This window comes from Lutzomyia longipalpis, chromosome 4, assembly GCF_024334085.1.
Source record: "Lutzomyia longipalpis isolate SR_M1_2022 chromosome 4, ASM2433408v1".
NCBI classification, from domain to species: domain Eukaryota; kingdom Metazoa; phylum Arthropoda; class Insecta; order Diptera; family Psychodidae; genus Lutzomyia; species Lutzomyia longipalpis.
Genome location: NC_074710.1, coordinates 20784934 through 20799377, shown reverse-complemented (window position 1 = coordinate 20799377; position 14444 = coordinate 20784934). Strand labels below are relative to the sequence as shown.

The window sequence follows — 14444 nt, the reverse complement described above, 5'->3', positions numbered from 1 at the left end:
GACGAATTTGTGGTGCAGGGTGCAAGAGGACTATATAAGGAATCTATAGGCACTAACCCGACAATTCCAGGTTGTATAGTTTGGAAGAAAATTGGCCTTCTTTTTGGGGTCGTTCAACGACCCCACCTTCGCATTCTACGTAACTACCAAGGCCTCCGCATTCCAAAGGTTAACCTAAAAGTTTCCTTTTAAAACTTTTTCTTTGAGTTTTTAGTTTGTTCTACGTTTAACGTTTTTTTCTAACGTTTAAAAAACTAATTTTTAATGTTTCATGAAACTTGTAGTTCATGACGTCTCAAAATATCAAAAAAAAACTCTTATCTTAAGCATTTGATGTATTTGTTCTAACGTTTAACGTTTATTTTAAATTTTGACATCTTCTTAAAATGTTAGAAAATTCCCCTATTCATTTTTTAACGTATTTTTTTGGCCAGAAATGATTTCTTTTTAGTTCTTATGAAAAACTTTGAAGGGTTTAACTTTTTAGGGGTGCTCTGAGACCTAAATACCCTCCCTAGCTACAGAGAATAGTGCTCAACACAGAGAAAAAATACTTAAGCAGTCACAAAAGGGTTAATCACTTTAGGAGTTTATTCATTTTGCAGTTAGTAAACAAATGACAGTTTTATTGGTTAATTTTGAATTTAAAAAATTCTGACAGCTCGTAAATTATAATTTCATTAATTTAATCCTCTAATTTTTATTAATATTTCTTCACAAAACTCTCATGAAAACAGAGCGAAAGGTCGATAAAGAGGTACCTATACATACATTTCTCAAATGGACGATTATACTTCTCTCTCATTTACTGCTTCAATTAATCTCAGGTGGAAAGTCACGTTTCACTTTCAACGGACTCCCCATTTCACTAAAATACATTTTTATTAATTCCTCCATCGTTGATTTTTCTTCTCAAACGGTTAAATATGAAAATTACTATATGAGCACCATAATATTTCATCTCCAAAGAAACTCCACGCCAGACCCATACTGATTGTTTCGCAGAAATGTACTCAAGCGCCATATACAAATCCCATTCAAATGCCTAAATATTCAACCTTTTTCACTTCTTCTTTCTTCTTTCTCTCTTCTCACTGAAATAATTATAAACAGCGTGTAATTAGAAATTCAGATGATTTTGGGTGACTTTTGAAGCAAAAAGTCGCGAAGAATTTCACTTTCTCATTTTACAAATTCTCTTTTTATAAATCGAATGGCAACGGGGGGATTTTGACATTTCACCCGGCGACATTGCTGTTTTTTTCTTCATTCAAATTGCTTTCACATGTAATTTGGGGCTTCTTTTTTGCATATTTATTTATCATTGAGAAGGTATTGAAGATATTATGAGGTAGGACGAAAGTTCTCTACTAATTTTCTAAAATAGGGTGGCTAAAGTGTTGACAAAAAGTTAATCAAGATGGCCGATCAGTAGTAGAATTTCTAATATTTTTTCCTTGATTTTTTCTGATAACTACTGCTTTAGGATATTTGCTTTTGTTTATTTAATTCTTCAAAGACGTATTTTTACGTTAATTCATACGGTTAGTTTGACGTTAATTTTACGTTTGACGTTTCAAGACTGTAACTTTTGACATTAATCCTAGCAGTTTGACATTTATTTTTAACTTTGAATATTCTTAACAAAAAAATACCCGACAAATTAGGTTAATTTCTGAAATAAAATCGCTAATAAGCATATGCTTCATGGACAAATTAAGTAGTTTTGTTACAATAGGGGCGTGGTCTAGCAGTTATTCTGAAGTTTTGTCAGCCAAAATCTAATGAAAATTAATAATTTTTCTTGTTTTTCTTAGCAGATGTTTTGGGCAATTTTAAAACTAAACGTTTTTCTGAGAACGTCAAAATGAATAAACTTCTTTTAAAATTAATTCTTTTTTTTATTTTTCAGGTACAGAACGCACAAAATGCTTACAGAGATAATTTGATATTCTTTCCTGGCTAAAGATTTTATATAATAAAAACATCTTTTTAATGAATTCATAAAAAAATATCAAATAAACAAAGTTATATACATAACGCAGCATAATCTTCTTAACCCATTTTCCATTTCAAAACTAATAAAACTTCTAGTTTTGCACAATAAATCCTCCCCACGTTGTCCCATCTTCTTCATCTCAGAGTTCTTCGTGATTTTTTTTGTTGTTCATGAGAACTTGAACAGTCGCGCAAAACGTTGTCTGGAGAGCGGAAGACCGGGATGGCGGGAGTTGAATGGCCTTCAATGTGACTCCCGAGTGCCTCTCTGGTGCACTTGCAGACTGAAGGGCGTTGTCACGGCAACCGGGATGCCCTTGGCTGCCTTCTCTCCCGGAGAGATTTTTGCTTCCACCATCACATACACAAAATTCTCCCGGAGAGCCGTGCACTTGAACTGCAGGGCGTCCCGGCGCCCGACTGGGAATCCACCCGTACTTCCGACGTCTGCGAGAGAGAAGTCTGAGTCATGGTGAAAGGGAGAGAGGACACGAGAGAGCTGAGAATCCCCTCCAGGATATGTCAGAGAGAGATAGAGAGTGAGGTTGATGCGTTCACGGTAATAAAGATTCTTATTGGTGTAAACATATACGTTGAAATTTGAGGAAGAAAATTTATATAATGCATGTTGGGCAATTGCTTAATAAGGGTTAATTAGCTATGGGTATAAATCGGTTTGAGCTGTTCCCCATTAAGAAAGGTGAATGACATTAGTCTGTATTGATTTTTGACAATTATTGAGAGTTTGACATATGTTAAATAATGTCATAATTTGACGTAATTTGACGATTAGAATAGTTTTGTCTTCTTTTAAAATGATTTTCTAACGTTTAAACTTAAACTGTCAGACTGACATTAATCGAAATGTGAAAGTGGGCTCTTTGACATTATCGTCAAGATTTGTAATCTTTAATCAATCACACAGCTAATATTTCAACGTTAAAAAATCAATTTAAAGAGACAAAATTGACTTTATAACGTTAAACTATGACATTACTGTCGATTCTGTCAAAAAACTTTTCTTACACAAAACTATCAGAAGATTTTGACAATTCATATCTTTGAATTGTGAGAAAAACGTTATAAAAAAACAAACTGACAAAATCTTACAATTTTCTTGGCAGGAAATCAAAAATTTTGCAACTCTCAAAACTGGAAGAAAAGAAAAGATTTGTAAGAGAATCATCCCCATTATTTGACATATGTCAAAAACCCATCAAACTTGTCAAATAATATTCTGACGTGTAAAGACGATTGGCTTATGAGACAGACATAGCGCCATAATGTGACCATGAACTCTTTCCATTCTCTCTGGGTGGACTATTCTTGACCATTTCTGACTAATTTAGCAAGAATAAGCCAAGAGCGCTAATCGAAAAACCCACTTGATTCCACGCCATCACTTCGCCTCCATATCCGACATATCTGGGGTTAAATTTATTGATGCATCTCGCACCAATATCTTCGCGCGCGTTCTTTTGTCCTCCCATTCACTGAGAATTTGTTTATTTATTTATTTTTTCTTCTTCATTTGGGGGGAGTCTGGTGCGCGAGAGCTCAAATAACCAATTTCCGCCTTCCAACAAACTGCAGTTGAATGTCATTCTTTTTTTCTAGGTGAACAACTTTTATTCTGCGACGCGAAAAGTTGCTCCCTCACCTTGATCTTTTGTCTGCTTATGCTCCAAAATCATTCGCTCTCTTCACCCATTTCCTGGCTTTTCAATTTTGCCAAAAAAAAATTCCTTCTAATCTGTAGGTCAGAGTTCAGAGCTTTTGTTACACGAGAATAATCCTACGCATTTATGAATCTTCATCATTTTCATCTTCATCCACAATGTCTGCGAAAATTCCCCTTTGCGTTTATTAGAGAGAATGGTGGAAAAAAATGTTTTTTTTTATGTTTGCTATGCTATATATGCTTGTGTGCCAGAGAGCGTTGGCTCTCCCGAGTTCCTGGCCTTGGCTCGAGGCAGACGATATACAAAAGGCAGGCAAAACGGTTGACACAGAGACACTTCTGTCAGAACCAACACACTCACCCAGTTCGTCCTTGCGCGTGCGCCCCATTCTTTCCACGTCGATACTTCGGACGTGCACCTCACGCGCGCGTCCCCCTCCTCCCCTATCCACAGTCGCGAATTGTATAAAGAGAGACGCAGATAATGAGGAAGGGGTGAGCTATGATGCGATTTTTAGTGCACTCCCTTTATTTTTCTTCTCTTGAAATTGATGCAACGCCATCATGAAGCATATACATGGCAGGTTTATTGTATGTAAACAAGCTTGAATCATATTGGAATGTAGGTACCATATTGATTTGCATTATATAGGTACCTTTCATATTGGAATAAAATGTTTTGTTTACTTTAAAGTTTTTGTGTTTTATTATTTTTTATTAACTCTGTATTCACTCTAAAAGACGTAATAGGGGTTTGTGTCCCTCAGGATTACCTAGTTTGATAATTCCTAGATTCGTTCTAGATAATGCTTTACAAAAGCAAGCGAAATCCTCCAAGGGTTAACATTTGGAGAACTAAAAATTCTAACTTTAAACTTTGATCTTACATTTCTTTTAAAAAGAAAATGTTTGTTTTTCTTCAAATTTACTTTAAACTTGAAGTTTCCTACACCTTCTGTGATGATTTAAAAAGCAAAATAAATTGGCACTGACTGCCAGAAATGTCCTCAAAGTGTTAAAATCCATAGTACACTGAGAGAAGAAAATATTCTTCAAATTATCTTTAAGGAATGTTAAGTTTTTGAGTCCAAAAGAGATCAAATCTAGCCAAGAACGCTAAAATTTACCCCAAAAATTATCACAAAAAACTTTAATTGTGTCTAAAAAGAGATAATTCAAGCACTACTTATATGCCTGCTGAGCACAAATCTTTTCACAAAATTCGTTTTAAAACTACAAAGGAATGATAAAAGTGTCGTTTTAAGTGCCTAATATATTAAGTCTATCCTAAAATTCTTAGGAAGCAGATGGCTAATATTTAATGAAGAAATGAAAAAAAAAACTATAAAATTTTCAAAAATTAAGCTAAAAGAAAAGTAAGGTTACGACCAATATGGTATCTCTAAAGTTTTAAAGCTAACCTTACCAAATAAAATTAATTTTTTCGCATCATTCTGGGCAATTTTAGGGATTTTTGGAACTAAATATCGATTTAAATTTTTCTTTTTGCGTGAATTGTGTGGATTTAGGATGAATTAGTAAAGTCAAATGAAGGAAAAAAGATAATTTTTAGGTTTTAAGTCCAAAATATGCTCATCGGTCAATCGAAAAATCCTAATTTTTTTTGTAATCTTTTCGCTCAGTGTATCAAATCAAGGGGCTAATAAATACATTTCGAAGAGACTTTTGATTCCCTTAAGCGTCTAATGATGGTCCTCAAAGAGTTAATTGTATTTTTTTATAGTAATTTTTCTTTCTAAAGTCAACTTCATGGTGCTCATTGCAATTTGAATCAAGTTAGTGTTAACTCCAGTGACGTATCCAGGATGGGATTGGGTTTGATGTTAGAAATGACAAAAATCAGTAAATGAAAGTTAAATATTGGAAAAGTTAAAAAATTTAAAAAAATAATCAAACGTTGGAAATTACTGAAGTTGGTAAATAATATAGATTTATCCTTAAATGAAAACCATTTAACGTCAAACGTTAGTAAAGAAATGTCAAACATAAGAATAACTGAAATCAAATGATAGAAAGGAAATGTTAAACGTTAGAAAAAAGTGTTAAACTTTACAAAAACTAATGTAAACCCTCCCAAAAATTCTTATAAACATAAAAAAAAGCATTAAGTAATCAGTACTGCCACTAAATATTTAAAAATTAAATATCAAACGGCAGAAAACAAACGTCAAACGTTACAATTAAAGTTCAAATTTAACGTTCAAATTTACATATCAAAAATGCATCAGAAAACCAAGTTAAACACGAAATTTATCAGATTAAGTCTCTTCCAAGACGTATTTTGTGTACCGTATTCATTCAAATTTTATATTAGGAATCTTATAACTTCCCATCAAGCTAATAAAAAAAACTTAACTCCCGAGCTGTTGTCAACAAAACAACTCTCAATGGAAGTCTCACAAATCCCCAGACGATTTCTTCATCATTCTCATCGTCTCTTCTCCCTTTAGTTTGTTCTTTTTTCCGTATAGCCTTGATCAAATTCAGTGCACTTGCTGTGAGGATCACCTTTTCCTAGGCTTCCCCACAAATTGTGGTGACCTTCCCAAAATGGTCGTGCAACGGGAGGAAGTGGTCACCATTTCCGTCAAACTTATATAGGCCACACTGGCGAGGGGAATGATCGGGGTTTTGAATTTCTCACACACCGCATTTTTGCTGATTTGCAAAAATGCCCCACATGTGTGAATCACATCGTCTGGACTATTTGTTTTGATGTGACTTCACCCAATTCTCGGTGCCTCTCAGAATCACATAAGAGACTGGATTAGGAGGTGCTTTTCTTCGTTTTGTTGTTTTGTTCGTTAAAAGTCGTTGATGGGTTTAAATCATGGGAATTAGCATGAGATTGAAGGACGTGTGAAAATTTTCTATGGGTCTGGGTGAACTTACCTAGATCTGGTATGGAGCTCGATGGTTCCTCAGGAGCTGTCTTGGTCTTGAGCGGTGGTGGCGGGGGTGGTGGTCTCATCGGTTGGCTGGTACTTGAAACAACGGGTGTCCGAAAGACCGACGGACGATCTTTCTGTGCCTCCTCATAGAGGCGCCCATCCCGGATTACGCGTACTTGATGCGGGGGTGGGGGTGGGGGTAGTGCCTCCGAACGCACCACAACTGGTTGACTACGTGCCAATACCAGCTGGGGGGTGGATGTTGTTGGTTCGGGCATTTTAACTCTGTGAAACTCAACACGAGGCGATAGGATCACCTTTGAGTCCGGTGGTCCCGTCAACAGGACAGTCTTAACCTCACAATCGTCCTTTGGGACACTCTGCATTGTCCATTAACGTGATAAGGCTCTACACTGAATCCACTAAGAAGCACATAATGAAGGTTTCTAACGTAATCCACACACTATCCTTCATTCCACTGCACTGAATCCTTCTTCCACGCCTAAAGGCTTAAGGAGTCGTTATGTTAACGAGTCGTTAAGGAGCTTCTGATGATATGAGGACAAACGGAATATATTTAAACTTGTATCTCAGCCGGACATTCCGTGCGGGGTTCAAGGTTTACACACTGCGATGGTGAGGCCTCAAGGCGACCACAACGCAAAATATACACCCGAAAATGACCCACCTTGAACTCTGTCGCGCTTATTTTGTTCGCTGATCGCGGAAATTATCACAGAAATCGTCTCTGAAATCTTCTTCACAACACATACAGATAAAAATATTTTCTTTTAATTTTTTTTTTAAATTAATTGTTTATTCATATTCCATTCTGATTACAACACTTGTACAATTTTCTACAAATTCAATTTGCAATATCTTGTAATTGGCGCGTAGATCATCCTGTTACTTTTACTACTTCTTTTGCACAAGGAAACCTTTAATTTTGAATTTTGGGACACATTGTGTGAGCACAGTGACACGTGGGACACACTCACGCACGAAAACACGCGCGCATATACTTACAAACTCAATGTCAAGGCTAAATACACTGGGAAGTGAATATATGTAGCAAAAATTGAACTTTTAAGAGTCCTTGAGTTGGTTTATTTTCGTGCACAGTCGGGAAAAATCTTGCGGGGAAACCTTCGTTGGGAAAATCACTTCCTATATAAAATTTCATGCATATATTGGAAGATTTTTTTTCCAACCGTCACACACAAATGTTTTTTTTTCCGTCTAACTGAAAAATCCCATCAAAGTGACTTTTCCAGAACAGAGGATTTGAAAGAATATTTTTTTCCGTTAAAAATCGGCCTCTCTCACTTGCGGAAAAGTTCTGTGAAGCAATAATTGCACACAAGCGACTGTAGCTGAGCGATAACTCTCTGACACTGAACACGGTCTCTCGGCACATCCACCTCTCGCGCCGGACTTTCTCTCACTGGATGAAAGTGAAACTGAGATCGCGACCACACACAATTTGGGCGCGAGTGTGTGCGTGTTCCCGCGAATCGCGTACGAAGCACCCGCGAAGGGTGGTCGGTGTCCCATGAAGGGGTGCCGGAGTTGAACTTGGAATCTGCCGCAACACTTATCGGAGTGCTTAGGAGCAAGGCCGAGAGAGCCACCAGGAGGGACCCGATGTTGAATTTTCCAAGCCAAGTTCACTCTCCGACACCTCTTTCAAGGTTTTTCCTTCCCTATTTTTGTAAGTGTGGCGCTATACCCAACCGGGGGATTTTTCCGTTTTTCTTCAATCCAAAGGGGGGGGGGGGCTTTTCTTTCTCTCACCGCAGAAGACGCGGATGAGCTAGGGGAGAGAGTCATTTATATGGTCCTTCTTCCCCAGCCACAAGAACTTGGAAAAAGTTGGCAAGAGGAGAGGAAATTCATATAGGAGATGGGAGAAAATTGTAGGGGAAGTAATTATGGAATAAAAAAAAAAGATTTATGATAAAATTGTAGGGAGGATAGAGGTCTATAAAAATAAAAGAAAATTTGAAGTTTTTTTTACTAACTGTCAATTTTATGGTATCACTGTGTGAGCAGGTTAACATTCGCTGAATAATGAGTGAGGACAGTGTAGCGGGTTAACACTTTGAGTACCATTGGGTCATAAGCTGGTTTAACCCTTTCGCGTCCACGTGAAGCATTGGAACATGAGCTCATTTATTCATTATATTTATGTTGAATAAATATCATGAATATCAATATCATGTTGTGTTGATAAATTGAAATGATCTAGAAAATAAATTTCATAATAAAAAAACGGAATGTTTCAATGTTTCTATGTTTCACAATGACGTCATAAGCTTTTTTAACGCGACATCATTAAAATATTTTTTCATTCCTTTTCAGATTCTAAACGTTTTTGGTATCTTATTTCTGAATTAAACGCATTTTAACTTGGAAAAGCAAATATATAGATTAGATTCAGGAAAATCTAATGTTTAACGTTTGTGTCGATGTTTGATCCAATGGATGCGAAATGGTTAAATGGGTTAAATCACTGCAACGAATCAGTATGAGCGAGCAACTCTTAGTTCTAATTGTGTATTCATAAAATTATATCAAGCGAACAGGTTCAACCCTTTAAGGACAATAAGGATTCAAGGTGAGTCAATTACAAATTAAAAGTACGTTTGAGGGATCAGTTTTTGTCGTTTGAGTTAAATTAAAGTACTTTTGGGCGAAAATAATGATTTTGAAATATTTGGTTTCATTCCTCCTGATCCCTTAAAGATATTTATGCAACTTTGAGGTTAGAAATATCGGTCGCGCAAGGGTTAATAAAGGAAATAAATCTTTTCTGAAAGCATCTACTAAATGGTATTGATCACGTTTTAATAATCTTTTAAAACGAAACGAAAGAAATAAAATTATACCAAACCTGATATTAAAAAAATTAAAAAAAAACTTTTGAATTAATTAAAATTAAAATTTGAATCATTAACAACGTGCCGAAAACCGTTGAATTTACAGATTTCCTCCACAAAACTCTTCTAACTGATAATTTTGTACTTCAAGGAAAGTCTTCAGAAATTAATGCTCTAAAAAGAAAAATCTTTCTCCTGATCGTGCTGAAATTTCACTTTTCTCTCACACAGTCAGTACTAAAAGCAGCGGAGTTTTGCATTAAAACTGGAAGCGGAAAATGTGTAAAATGCACACACTTTCCAAACTCTAATTGACCTCTTCTCGTCACTGCATATCGACCGATTTGCTGTCAATGATCGAACGCGATCAATTCGCTTTCGATTTCATTCACCCGCCATCACCACAGAAGCTCTAATGCGCGATCACCTTTCAATTTTTACTTTTCACCGCACACGCTCCAAGAAATTCGCTCCTAAAACACCTCAATGGCAAATTATTTGTTTTTTTTTCTTCTTCTCTTTGTGGACTTATCTAAATGATCGCCATGATCGCGTTTGTTTCGTAGAAAGACGCGCGTGTGCCATTGTGGCGTCCAATGAGCATCACACCAAAATACTCGTATATTATGTACTTTCTATGTTATATATGTTTTAAAAATCAGTTCCAGAGCAAGAAGAAACAACGAGAGAGAAGAAAAAAGGCGAACATTTCTCTTTGGGCGCATTGTTTCGCCCATTTGACTTTTACTCTATTGTTTGCGATCGCGTTCCAGTGATCGAAATTCGGTGAAATGCATTAACCCATTTCGCGGGCGCGATCTTGCCAATGAAAGTGCTTTCGCGCGCGAAAGTCGATCGTTCATTCGCCTTGTGGTGATTGATCGTTTGTTTTTCTCCCATAGAGACCCCAAGTCTTGCCTCAAGTATTTTATGCCTAAAAAACGTTTTTCTCGCGCGATCTTTCGTATTTGGAAGTTTCTTGTAATTTCTTTCATTTTTCACCTCAATTAAAAATTAAATAAAATAATACTCCACTGTATGATTCTAAGAAATAAAACTGCTAGAATTTAACCCTTTCAGGTCCGCGATCAATCTAGTGAGCTGATTGAACTAAAAATAATATTTGTGCTAATTTGGGCTCAATATTCATAAAATAACTATACAAAATGAAACATTTCCAAAATCGAGCCTTTGGGTCAGCGTATGACCCAATAGACCTGAAAGGGATAACTATGATATTTAGTTTGGTCTTCTAAAATTCCCTTAAATTAAAGAAAATAGAAAATTATTTTGTCTAAAATATGTCTAAAAAAATATGTTTGACTTTTTTACCCACGTCTCCCCTAAAATCATATAGAGGAAGAAATTAAGAATGTATGATGTTTTGCCAAAAAAATGCGAAGGCTACAAAAGAGCTATACAAAAATAGAATTCATTCAAAATTTGGCGAAGAAAAAAAAACATTTTATCCATCGTAGAAAATTGTAAGCAAGTTGTTTATGTTTATAACGAAAAGTCGTTATAAAGCCACGGTCGATTGACGACCTTCGTCGACAAATCCCTGGCCATGTCCTTGGAAATCCCTGGGAATGTACTCGGAAGTGTCGGTAGAATGACGAAGGGAAAAACTTCCCCTGGCACGGGGAGCGCATGCGCCAATGTCCTTGCCCTTGGTCTCTCGCGTCCTTCGAGCAACACACAGCACACGGCAAGAGAAGGAAACTCGTGTGGTGCTGGGTGAAAGTCACAGCTAGTGTAAATGATCAGCGAAACACTTTCACTTTGTACTGCGGAGCGCCATGGAGTCTGGGAATGGGAGAAAGGGGAAGTGATCCACACGAGTGGCTCCCACGATCTCTCTATGCCACTGCGTCACGGTATCAATCGCACTTGGCCATCATTATCGCCGGAGTAAAGCAAACCACGATAAGGTGGGGCGAGACTTTTCTTCATAACTTATAAAATGTACTCCCCCTCGCGATGGCATTTCAATTTTTATCTCGTTAGATTAATTTTTGAATTTTGGCGGAGCTCGTGATTAATTTCAGTGAAAGAGGGTAAATGAAAGTGACTTTTGCAAATGAAAAAAGCAATAAATCGATATTGATTTGAGTGCATTTCACACAAAGAGATACAATCGTAATGAGAAAATTTTTAGTAGTAGCTAGGTGCTAGGTCTGCTAGAAAATTGAAAATCTTTCGAAATAAAATTCAAAGAAACTAAATGAATGGATAAAAGTTTAGAATAAAACATTTTACAGGGAAAACATCTTTTAGTTGGATCCCGAAATTAAAAAAAAAAACTAACGTTAGAATTTTTAAAATTCTATGTAATTTAACATTAAAAAGTAATAAATAAATAAATTATTTAACTTCTCTTTAGAATTTTTGATTACTTTTTAAGATTTTAAACAATGTAACTTTGTAATGTTCATTCAAACCAACTTTACACTTAAGGTCCACCAGTTTGAAATCTCTTGATTTTTTTTATTCACGAAGATAGAATAAAAAAAAATCTCATATCATTTCTCAGAATTAAATTTTTGAATTTCAATTCAAAATGTGTGAATTTTGGGGAAATTCGTCAAGAAAAGCCCCAAACGGGATCCCCGTGATACAATTTATTGATTTTTCAGCAGAAAATTTGCAAAAAACCGGTTTTTTTGCACAACATATAAATTGAGGTTATGTTATCAGGGACATTTTGCTCTGACGGAGTATGGTTTGAACGTTTTGAAGTAAAATGCAAAAATGTCAGCCAATAATTCTTCAAGGCGTTATTCTGTGAAAAAAGAGTGTTCATGGTGCAAGCGTGGTACGAGACAAGCTGAAATCCTTCAGAAACCGCGAGAAAATGGCCCACAAAATTCCAGAACCACCTAAAGCCGGCAATTTCGACAATCGTTCGACTCATGAAGAAGTTTGAAAGCACAGGATCGATAGATAGTGATAGGAAAGGGGAAAAGTAGTCTTAAGAAAACAGCCAGACGCACCGAAATCATTGATGAGGCTCGGAATTTATTGAAAAAGGCAAATGTCTTCAAATCTTGGGGTCAGCATTTCGTGTATTATATACTCTATCATGAGGAAAGACTTCGACGTTTTTCCTAACAAAATCCAAATGCTGCAACTCCTGAATGAACCAACCATAGTGAAGAGAAGAATTTTTCCAATTTTCTTCTGGAAATTATGAGCATGATTTCCTTGATCCTGCAAAAATTTGGTTTTCTGACAAAGCACATTTTTGGCTCTCTGGCTATGTCAATAAGCAAAATAACCGAAACTGGGGGAGTAAGAGATCTTCATTCGTAGTTACAGTCAGGTATTAGTTAACGTCACGTAGGATGTACTCTTCTCACCCATTAATAATAATGAATGGAAAGAGTATATCCCATGCAACGTTAACCAATATCTGAGTGTATTCGAAAGAGAATAATTTTCTGTGCAACATATCCAAATTTCAGCTCTCTAGCTCTTACAGAAGCGGAGATATTGAAAAAAAATTCAAGATGGTCGTTCAAAAATAAAATGGCGCTACTGTCGCTCTATAGACCGCAGCGTCTTATGCTGCAACAGCGCCATTTTACACTGCAGCGGTAGCTTCTGTGAAACATCCCTGTTGTCCTCCACTGCAATGTAAAGATCAGTGTTGGAATAAAAATCACAAGAACACGCAATTTGTTCTATCCTATGCTGTTTTATTTTTGTACAAAAACCCCCACATTTCCATGAACTTCTATTTGTTCTTGTGCGCGCTGTGGGGAAAAATGAAACATATACACGTACATATATATTCAAATTCTCTCTCTCGCGGTTTTAGCAGAATAGAAGGAAAAAATAAAATGTTTTGGGAGAGTGAGAGAAGGACCCATTTCCTGAGTTGATGATGGTGGTAGCCAGAGGGGGCGGCTTAGAAGGCAATGTCTCCATCAAGGTCAGTCAACCTTGGGTGGAAGTGTAACTGCGTAGTTTGAATAAACAACACATCCCCTGTAAATAAGAAGAGGAAAAAAAACAGCAGCGCCCCCATCTTTCGATGGATAAGGATGCTGCTACCCTGACGCGCGGCTGTGTCTTCACACAGTTCTGTGCCTTCGGTAGAACTCATTATAATGCAAACACCAAAAGATTATCATTCTTCGCCGCAGCAAACATCGAGGGTGATAAGCATGCGAAGGAAAGTAAAATATAATGGAGAAAACACTTGATTATTGACATCCAATGGCATTTAGCTCGTTTTGCTGCCTTGAGGTTAAGGCACTCGCGCTATACGCATTTTCCTTCTCCTAACCGTTTGAAGCATATGCATCTCCATTGGTCGATGGTTTTTTTTTTACTTCACTACAAACAACAAGAAAGCCTTCTTTGCGTCGCCCCCAGAGTGTGAATGACACCACGGCCGTGACTTTATTTCCAGCTCAAATAAACTAATATGGAGAAAAAGGAATCTTCACGCTCGCGGAGAAAATCTCTCAACAAATATGTTATCACAAAACATTGCTGTGTTGTATATTATTTAGTTTTATTTTTTTGAAGTGTAAGAAGCTCAGACATGTTGACCAAATGACTGAGTTTAATGCAAATTTTTCCATTTAAAACATATATTTAACATGAAGTCATTTCCAACGCATGGATACTTAGCAAAAACAACGGATTCCAATATGGCGGACATTGCGCGTCCTTTTGTCATAACCTCAAATATTTTCACAATAATTTTGTATGCAGTAATGGTTCGGGAAAATCATGTAAATCTCTCTGGGTCGACAAGAGCAGAGAGATAGATACAGAAAACACCATCAGACCCAGCTATCTTGCGACGCAGTTGGAGCCCCGCGCGCGGTGGGAGGAAAAGGCGCGCGAGACTTTCACTGTGCTGTGCCTTATCGTGTTGGCATGAAAGGGGGCACAGGCGGTGTGCGGAGAAATTTATGTGGTATTTATTTTGGGCTATTTTTTGTCGGCTATTTCGGGGTC

General features: G+C 36.8%; 1 protein-coding gene across 1 annotated transcript in view; it reads right to left on the bottom strand.

Moving 5' to 3' along the window:
- LOC129794800 (ecdysone-induced protein 75B, isoforms C/D) overlaps positions 1–8037 on the bottom strand; it is an 81552-nt gene extending 73515 nt beyond the window's left edge. Inside the window, exon 1 of the mRNA XM_055835668.1 lies at positions 6593–8037. Coding sequence (XP_055691643.1) covers positions 6593–6977 — 385 coding nt within the window. The 5' untranslated portion in view covers positions 6978–8037. The remainder of the gene's footprint in view (positions 1–6592) is intronic.
- Positions 8038–14444: the final 6407 nt, after the last annotated feature.